This window comes from Echiichthys vipera (assembly GCF_963691815.1).
Source record: "Echiichthys vipera genome assembly, chromosome: 2".
In the NCBI taxonomy this organism is placed as follows: domain Eukaryota; kingdom Metazoa; phylum Chordata; class Actinopteri; order Perciformes; family Trachinidae; genus Echiichthys; species Echiichthys vipera.
The window spans coordinates 588077-598076 of NC_139827.1; the positions used below are offsets into that span (position 1 = coordinate 588077).

The 10000-nt window shown below is 52.9% G+C and overlaps 2 protein-coding genes across 2 annotated transcripts in view; both read left to right on the forward strand.

The window, feature by feature from the left end:
* Window positions 1-385, forward strand: part of LOC310958797 (transmembrane protein 121-like) — a gene marked incomplete at its 3' end in the record, with an annotated part of 1242 nt that extends 857 nt beyond the window's left edge. The window contains exon 1 of the mRNA XM_083929909.1: window positions 1-385. This exon is cut by the window's left edge and continues 857 nt beyond it. Coding sequence (XP_083786035.1) covers window positions 1-385 — 385 coding nt within the window.
* The window catches only part of LOC310963318 (phosphofurin acidic cluster sorting protein 2-like), a 33825-nt gene that overhangs the window by 9100 nt on the left and 14725 nt on the right, over window positions 1-10000 (forward strand). The window contains exons 3-8 of the mRNA XM_083936064.1: window positions 3492-3810; window positions 4132-4219; window positions 4352-4441; window positions 6068-6193; window positions 7356-7518; window positions 8060-8151. Of these exons, the coding sequence (XP_083792190.1) occupies window positions 3492-3810; window positions 4132-4219; window positions 4352-4441; window positions 6068-6193; window positions 7356-7518; window positions 8060-8151 (878 nt within the window). The remainder of the gene's footprint in view (window positions 1-3491; window positions 3811-4131; window positions 4220-4351; window positions 4442-6067; window positions 6194-7355; window positions 7519-8059; window positions 8152-10000) is intronic.

Sequence of the window (10000 nt, forward strand, 5' to 3'; positions counted from 1 at the left end):
CATCCTCAGCCTGGCCTCCATCAACGTCACCACGCTGCTGATCCGCGGGGGGAACCTGCTGGTGTACGGGGACGTCCGCGTGTCTGCGGTCATGATGGGGAAGAACGTGATGGCTATAGTGGTGAAGAGCTGCAGCCTGGTGCAGTACAGGAGGCAGCAGCCGGCCTCTCCCCCGCCAGGTCCAGGGGCCGAGGTGCAGAAGGACCCTCTGGACGAGGTTCAGATGTGCAACACCCGGCCGGTGGTGCTGCCCAGAGTCGTGATCCAGGACTTCACCACCATACCGGAGGAGGAGGAGGAGGAGGGGGAGGACAGATGCGAGCAAACAGGCGCACAGGAAGAACCCAAACCCTCCACCACGATGACCCGTGACCCCCGCTGGTGAGAACCACAGACTGTATAAAGAACAGACGCAGCGTCTCCGTCAGGTCGTCCTCGCCTACAGGAGTCTCCATCTGTGAGACTTTGACTCCGCCTCATTTCCTCTGACCAAATAAAGGGCATGTATGTGACGCTGGGGGGACGGGCGTACGTCCATCTGGCTGACGTTTACCTCCAAGGAGAAGTGAGGGCCAGAGGCTAGCTGTCACTCAAGAGGCCACGCCCCTGGGGCTCAATGAGAAACTGCTCTGTTATGAGACCTGCCCCTAGTGGACACTCAGAGCACTGACGCTGACCCAGCTTCCTGATTGGACCAGACAGGAAGCTGGGGGCGGGGCTTGGGTCACTCAGAGCACTGACGCTGACGGAGCTTCCTGATTGGACCAGACAGCTGTGAGACAGAACTGAGTAAAACTGAACGACGCTTCATCAACACGCTGTTGAAAACACGTTTCTATCGAGAGACGAGTGAAAACTTTGTGCAGCTCAGTTTCTGAACCCTGACCCTGACCCTACCCCCTGACCCCTGACCCTGACCCTACCCCTGACCCTACCCCCTGACCCTGACCCCTGACCCTGACACTACCCTCTGACCCTGACCCTGACCCCTGACCCTGACCCTACCCCCTGACCCTGACACTACCCCCTGACCCTGACCCTACCCCCTGACCCTGACCCTACCCCCTGACCCTGACCCTACCCCCTGACCCTGACACTACCCCCTGACCCTGACACTACCCCCTGACCCTGACCCTACCCCCTGACCCTGACCCTGACACTACCCCCTGACCCTGACCCTACCCCCTGACCCTGACACTACACCCTGACCCTGACACTACCCCCTGACCCTACCCCCTGACCCTGACCCTACCCCCTGACCCTGACCCTACACCCTGACCCTGACACTACCCCCTGACCCTGACCCTACCCCCTGACCCTGACACTACCCCCTGACCCTACCCCCTGACCCTGACACTACCCCCTGACCCTGACCCTGACACTACCCCCTGACCCTGACCCTACCCCCTGACCCTGACACTACCCCCTGACCCTGACACTACCCCCTGACCCTGACCCTACCCCCTGACCCTGACACTACCCCCTGACACTACCCCCTGACCCTGACCCTACCCCCTGACCCTGACCCTACCCCCTGACCCTGACCCTGACACTACCCCCTGACCCTGACCCTACCCCCTAACCCTGACCCTGACCCTACCCCCTAACCCTTACCCTGACCCTGACCCTACCCCCTAACCCTAACCCTGACCCTGACCCTGACACTACCCCCTGACCCTGACACTACCCCCTGACCCTGACACTACCCCCTGACCCTGACACTACCCCCTGACCCTGACCCTGACACTACCCCCTGACCCTGACCCTGACACTACCCCCTGACCCTGACCCTGACACTACCCCCTGACCCTGACCCTACCCCCTGACCCTGACCCTGACCCTACCCCCTGACCCTGACCCTGACACTACCCCCTGACCCTGACCCTACCCCCTGACCCTGACCCTGACACTACCCCCTGACCCTGACCCTGACACTACCCCCTGACCCTGACCCTGACCCTACCCCCTGACCCTGACCCTGACCCTACCCCCTTACCCTGACCCTGACCCTGACACTACCCCCTGACCCTGACCCTGACACTACCCCCTGACCCTGACCCTGACCCTACCCCCTGACCCTGACCCTGACCCTGACCCTACCCCCTGACCCTGACACTACCCCCTGACCCTGACCCTACCCCCTGACCCTGACCCTGACCCTACCCCCTGACCCTGACCCTGACACTACCCCCTGACCCTGACCCTACCCCCTGACCCTGACCCTGACACTACCCCCTGACCCTGACACTACCCCCTGACCCTGACCCTGACCCTACCCCCTGACCCTGACACTACCCCCTGACCCTGACCCTGACCCTACCCCCTGACCCTGACCCTGACCCTACCCCCTGACCCTGACCCTGACCCTACCCCCTGACCCTGACCCTGACACTACCCCCTGACCCTGACCCTAAAACACAGGAACCTGTTCTTCAGTCTCAGGTCGGTCGCTGTAAACAACATTTATTAAGTTTACGTTTGTTATTATTGAACACGTTTGTTTCCTGTTATTTAATATTTAATCCACTCATGGAGGAAGTGTTGATGATTTTCAGATTAAAAGCTCCTGAATATTTCAGTTTCTTCATTTCTGTCAATAATTTATTACAACAATCTCGTTATGATCCAGATTTATTGTATATATTGCAGTGTAATGTATATTATACTGTAGTGGTGTATATTATATATAGTGTAGTGTGAATTATATGTTATCATATATTTATATTATATAGTTTTATTATATATGTATATTATATATTATATAGTTTGTATTATATAGTGTATATTATATATTATATAGTTTGTATTATATAGTGTATATTATATATTATATAGTTTGTATTATATAGTGTATATTATATATTATATAGTTTGTATTATATAGTTTTATTATATAGTGTATATTATATATAGTGTAGTGTGTATTATATGTTATTATATATTTATATTATATAGTTTTATTATATAGTGTATATTATATATTATATAGTTTTATTATATATAGTTTGTATTATATAGTGTATATTATATATTATATAGTGTATATTGCAGTGTAATGTATATTATACTGTAGTGGTGAATCTCATATATTTTATTATATAGTTTTATTATATATGTATATTATATAGTTTCTATTATACTGTAGTGTATATTATATATTATATTGTTTTATATTATATAGTTTTATTATATAGTGTATATTGCAGTGTAATGTATATTATACTGTAGCGGTGTATATTATATATAGTGTAGTGTGTATTATATGTTATTATATATTTATATTATATATTATATAGTTTTATTATATAGTGTATATTATATAGTTTTATTATATAGTGTATATTATATAGTGTATATTATATATTATATAGTGTATATTATTTATTATATAGTGTATATTATATATTATATAGTTTTATATTATATAGTTTGTATTATATAGTGTATATTGCAGTGTAATGTGTATTATACTGTAGCGGTGAATCTTGCAGCCGCTCCGGGACGGTGCAGGATCTGGTTCTGGATCAGTTCCCCGGAGCCCCTCGGCCCCGCCCCGCTCCCTGACAGTCGGGCTGGAGGATCATCCGCCGGCTCACAGCGACCTGCCGCCCCGGGAGAAGCGACGATGGCGGCGGCTGCGGACAGAGGAGCAGTCCGGGGCAGCGCACTCCCACCGGAGCCGGACCCCGGGACCAGCGGGGCCGGGACCGGGTCCGGTGCCGGCGGGGAACCCGACGGACGCGTCTCGGTGCCGATGAACCTGTTCGGGACCTGGGAGATGGACCGGTCCTCCCCGAGCTGCGTCCCCCGGTAAGAGGATCAGAGAGTGTGCGTGTGTGTCCCTGTGTGTGTGCGTGTGTACCTGTGTGTGTGCGCGCGTGTGTGTGTGTGAGAATCAGCCAATCAGAGTTAATCCTCTTAGACAACTCAGGAAGCAGCTGTTCACAGAGAGACACCTGACTTGCACACTACATCCACGTGCACACCTGACGTGCACACACCCACGTGCACACTACACTTACGTGCACGCCTGTGTGTGTGTGTGTCCCTGTGTGTGTGCGTGTGTGTGTGTGTATGTATGTGTGTGTGTCTGTGTGTGTGTGTGTGTGTGTGTGTGTGTGTGTGTTCCAGGCTGTGCAGTCTGACTCTGCGGAGGCTGATGGTGCTGAAGGAACTGGACCGAGAGCTCAGCTCCGTCGTCATCGCCGTAAAGATCCAGGTGAGGCCGCGTGTTCGAGTCCGCCCACTGTTTAAACTCCTGTCTGTAGGTTCTGTGTCCTGCACGGGTCCGACCCGCTGCTGCTGCTGCAGGAGTGTTTTTCACCTGATCTGATCCTGGATCTGTGTCCAGGGTTCGAAGCGGACTCTGAGGTCCAACGAGTACCTGCTCCCCCCGGACGGCCTGATGGAGACGGACCTGGAGCTCAGCTTCTCTCTGCAGGTCTCACTTTAATCACTTCTGTCACACACACGTTAGAACCCTGTAGATGGAGTCTGGACCCGCCCACGCTCAGAACCCTGGACCCGCCCACGCTCAGAACCCTGTAGATGGAGTCTGGACCCGCCCACGCTCAGAACCCTGGACCCGCCCACGCTCAGAACCCTGGACCCGCCCACGCTCAGAACCCTGTAGATGGAGTCTGGACCCGCCCACGCTCAGAACCCTGTAGATGGAGTCTGGACCCGCCCACGCTCAGAACCCTGGACCCGCCCACGCTCAGAACCCTGTAGATGGAGTCTGGACCCGCCCACGCTCATGTTTCTGAGACCCAGGGTGCCAGGTTCAGGTTGGTTGGTTGCCAGGTTCAGGTTCAGGTTGGTTGGTTGCCAGGTTCAGGTTGGTTGGTTGCCAGGTTCAGGTTCAGGTTGAGGTTGGTTGCCAGGTTGAGGTTGGTTGGTTGCCAGGTTCAGGTTGGTTGCCAGGTTCAGGTTGGTTGCCAGGCTCAGGTTGGTTGCCAGGTTCAGGTTGGTTGCCAGGCTCAGGTTGGTTGCCAGGTTCAGGTTGGTTGGTTGCCAGGTTCAGGTTGGTTGCCAGGTTCAGGTTGGTTGGTTGCCAGGTTGAGGTTTGTTGGTTGCCAGATTGAGGTTGGTTGGTTGCCAGGTTGAGGTTGGTTGGTTGCCAAGTTCAGGTTGGTTGGTTGCCAGGTTCAGGTTGGTTGGTTGCCAGGTTGAGGTTGGTTGGTTGCCAGGTTCAGGTTGGTTACCAGGTTCAGGTTTGTTGGTTGCCAGGTTCAGGTTTGTTGGTTGCCAGGTTCAGGTCGGTTGGTTGCCAGTTTCAGGTCAGTTGGTTGCCAGGTTCAGTTTGGTTGCTCGGTTCAGGTTAGTTGGTTGCCAGGTTCAGGTTGGTTGGTTGCCAGGTTCAGGTTGGTTGCCAGGTTCAGGTTGGTTGGTTGCCAGGTTCAGGTTGGTTGCCAGGTTCAGGTTGGTTGCGAGGTTCAGGTTCAGGTTGGTTGCCAGGTTCAGGTTGGTTGGTTGCCAGGTTCAGGTTGGTTACCAGGTTCAGGTTTGTTGGTTGCCAGGTTCAGGTTTGTTGGTTGCCAGGTTCAGGTCGGTTGGTTGCCAGGTTCAGTTTGGTTGCTCGGTTCAGGTTAGTTGGTTGCCAGGTTCAGTTTGGTTGCCAGGTTCAGGTTCAGGTTGGTTGCCAGGTTCAGGTTGGTTGGTTGCCAGGTTTTTTGGTTGGTTGCCAGGTTTGTATGTCAGTGCTGAATCAAACAGGAAACACTGAACTGATGTTTAACGTGAGCCGGTCTGCAGTTGAGTCCATCAGCTCTCACCATGAGTCAGCAACAGACGACCCTGACAACCAGCAACGCTACTGGCTGCTACCATGGCAACACAACGGGACAGGAAGTCTTTGTCAAACCCGTCAAACATTTCAAATATTCATTCAGACTAAAATATATTTTTATGGAAAAGTAAAACTCTGAGTCTGTTCCCCTCAGAACGCCCGCGGGTGCGTTTCCTCGTCCTGACACAAACGTTATAGAGAGAAGTGTATCTGTACATGTGTGTCCTCCGTGTCCCGGTCCCCGGAGGCTGAGCCCTGACCCTCGTCCCTCTCTCCCAGTATCCTCACTTCCTGAAGCGAGACGTGAACCGTCTGCACGTGATGCTGCAGAGGAGGAAGAGGTACAAGAACCGGACCATCCTGGGCTACAAGACCCTGGCCCTGGGCGTCGTCAACATGGCCGAGGTACGACAGACGGGCAGCAGCTCCAGCCTCTGATCCTGGATCAGGTCTCAGGGGCAGCAGCTCCAGCCTCTGATCCTGGATCAGGTCTCAGGGGCAGCAGCTCCAGCCTCTGATCCTGGATCAGGTCTCAGGAGCAGCAGCTCCAGCCTCTGGTCCTGGATCAGGTCTCAGGGGCAGCAGCTCCAGCCTCTGGTCCTGGATCAGGTCTCAGGGGCAGCAGCTCCAGCCTCTGATCCTGGATCAGGTCTCAGGGGCAGCAGCTCCAGCCTCTGATCCTGGATCAGGTCTCAGGGGCAGCAGCTCCAGCCTCTGGTCCTGGATCAGGTCTCAGGGGCAGCAGCTCCAGCCTCTGGTCCTGGATCAGGTCTCAGGGGCAGCAGCTCCAGCCTCTGATCCTGGATCAGGTCTCAGGGGCAGCAGCTCCAGCCTCTGATCCTGGATCAGGTCTCAGGGGCAGCAGCTCCAGCCTCTGATCCTGGATCAGGTCTCAGGGGCAGCAGCTCCAGCCTCTGATCCTGGATCAGGTCTCAGGGGCAGCAGCTCCAGCCTCTGATCCTGGATCAGGTCTCAGGGGCAGCAGCTCCAGCCTCTGATCCTGGATCAGGTCTCAGGTGCAGCAGCTCCAGCCTCTGGTCCTGGATCAGGTCTCAGGAGCAGCAGCTCCAGCCTCTGGTCCTGGATCAGGTCTCAGGGGCAGCAGCTCCAGCCTCTGATCCTGGATCAGGTCTCAGGGGCAGCAGCTCCAGCCTCTGATCCTGGATCAGGTCTCAGGGGCAGCAGCTCCAGCCTCTGGTCCTGGATCAGGTCTCAGGGGCAGCAGCTCCAGCCTCTGATCCTGGATCAGGTCTCAGGGGCAGCAGCTCCAGCCTCTGGTCCTGGATCAGGTCTCAGGGGCAGCAGCTTTAGCAGGGGACCCCAAACTTCCCTTTCCCGGGCCACATTAACCAGCTCTAACTGGGGGATCCTGAGGCGTTCCCAGGCCAGTGTGGAGATCTAATCTCTCCACCTGGTCCTGGTGTGTGTGTATGTGTGTGTGTGTGTGTGTGTGTGTGTGCGTGTGTGTGTGTGTGTGTGTGTGTGTGTGTGTGTGTGTGTGTGTGTGTGTGTGTGTGTGTGTGTGTGTGTGTGTGTGTGTGTGTGTGTGTGTGTGTGTGTCTCTCAGGTGATGCAGCATCCGACGGACGGAGCTCAGATCCTCGGTCTCCATAGCAACCTGAAGGATGCGACGGTGCGTGCGGCCGAGCTGAGCGTCCTCTCTCTCAGCAGCCAGCCGGTCGAGCAGGAGGACACGAGCGGTCACCACGGCAACAAGACCAAGGCCTCAGGTGAGCAGCGTCAGGTGCTCGTTACACACGTCAGTGATGGAGACGGAGTCCTCTGGCGTCTCGGGTCGACGCTGAGTTCTTCTGTGTGTGACGAGTCGAGTGTGAGGTCGTGGTCCGTGCACCGGGTCACCGCCAGGTCGACCTGTGCCACTGTGACCCGTGTCAGTCATGTCAGGGTTCCTCCGGTTCTCCTCGTTCACCTGAGCGTGGGAGAATGTTCCGGACGCCGGAGCGACTCTTCCTCTGGTGCAGACGGGTCGTCTTGGTAGAGGCGTTGGTCTCCATGGTGACGCCCTCGGTGGGTCTGAAGGTAAAGCTCGTGTTGTGGCTGTTGCGTCCTGATCAGGGGCCGTTAGACCCTGCGGTGCATGTGCAGACGCGGTCACATGCACCGATACTCCGGTGACTGCAGGAGTGACCAGGTCTGATCCCCGGGCGCCGTCTTCACGTGGTCTTTAACCCGAGTCCTGCTTTACTCTGCACCTCATCAGGTTCATAAAGTGCAGGAAACTCTGACTGTCGTTGTGTGTTTGCGGCACAGGTCGCTCTCCTGACACGGAGAACTACTGGGAGGACGATGACGACACCTCCTCCTCCGAACAGGAAGGAAGTGATGACGCGGCCCCGCCTCAGGTGATTGACAGCTGACGCACAACACACACACCTGTCTCACTCTGCACATGAGGATGTCTAAGCACCAGTGACGTGCGGTCAGGGGAGGCAGGTGAGGCTGTGCCTCCCCTGTCATCATGAGAGGAAAAAGAAACGAAATAATAAAATAACACAAGTATTAATATTTGTCCTCTGGACTATGATTTTGGTGTGGTGCTTAATGTATTTTGACCGTTTTTATAGTAAAAATGGCAGAAAATTCTGTATTTCCTGCTTAAATAAACGGAGTCTCTTCGGAGACGAGAGGTGAGGCACGGACAGCCGAGCCTCCCTCCAGATTGCGCAATCACTCACAAACTGGATTGAGCGCGTGCCCTCTGCGCGTGCTTGTTCCCATTTCTGTTTATGTTTCCAATATGATGGTTGAGGACACTTTTATGTAATAAAAGCATACGTCTTCTTTTCCATGGTGTTCAGTGATGTATTTTACGTATATGTGTAATATTTACATCTTATTGTTGTGACATAAATCCACAGGGGAAATGCTGCCTTGAGGCAGGCAGTACCTCTGCCTCAAGTTAGGCGGCGATAGTGAGCAGCCTGATAGCCTGCAGCCAGATAACGGTGAACTCTGACCTGTGTGCAAAAAGTAAACACAAGAAGTGTGCTGTGCGACGCTGTAGAGCTTAGAGACAAGCTGTCATTTCTCGCCCTGAAAATGGAGGATTTGATTTCTAAACTAAGACATTTTTCAAAGCTGGACTTTCAGTCAGTAAAGGAAAGATATACTGCAATATACAGTCATTTACAGTAAAGGTAAGATATGCTGCAATATACAGTCATTTACAGTAAAGGTAAGATATGCTGCAATATACAGTCATTTACAGTAAAGGTAAGATATACTGCAATATACAGTCATTTACAGTAAATGTAAGATATACTGCAATATATAGTCATTTACAGTAAAGGTCAGATATACTGCAATATACAGTTGCACTGGTGTTTTAAAATGGTTTTCAGCATCCTATTCTCTCCTCCTATCCTATTGGCATCCTCCTAGTGCCTCCCCAACCCCAACCCTCACTGCACGTCACTGCTAAGCACAGGGACAGGAAGGAGGTGTGGAGAGACGGGAGGGGGGGGGTGGCAGCTGGTTGGACGGGCGGAGGTCATCAGGGAGGGGGGGGGTGGAGACGAGGTCGGTGGGAAGGTGAACGACCTTAAGTCACCCGAGGAGACCGTTAAAGAACGTACACTTTGTTTATGGTGATGAATCAAAGCAAAAGTTTCCTCAGACAGACTCAGAGGAGCTCAGAGTGCAGAGCACACGCCGACGTGTGTCTGCAGCTGCTGATGAACAGACTCAACGACAACAAACTCTCTCCGGAGACGCCGAGTGGGTTCGACAGGGTCACAGATCTTTCTTTAAAGGACTGAAGGAAAGAATTTACATCTAAATAAACAAACACATTCATGATGTGGGCCACTGGTCTCCCCCCGGTCCTGATCCTCCAGTCAGAGCTGGTTAAAGTGTCACTCAGGTGAAAATGCATCCAGTAACCATGGAGACAGTTTTTATGGTTAATCAACATGGATAGAGAATGGCCAAAGAGATGCTAATAGCAGGACGTGGCTAACAGTGGTTAGCTCGGGGCAGCACGGTGAAGGCATTCAAAGGTCTTTTTTAACCACTAATGCTGCTGAAAATAACAGCAAACCTCTGCAGCAGCATGAGAAGAGTCCCTACACACACACACACACACACACACACACACAACAAAGCACCAATGGGCTCCTTCCACTGTAATGGACTTTACTATGAGAGGAGCTGGTGCAGGGGCCAGTAGGTAAGTCTTTAAAACACTCTTTA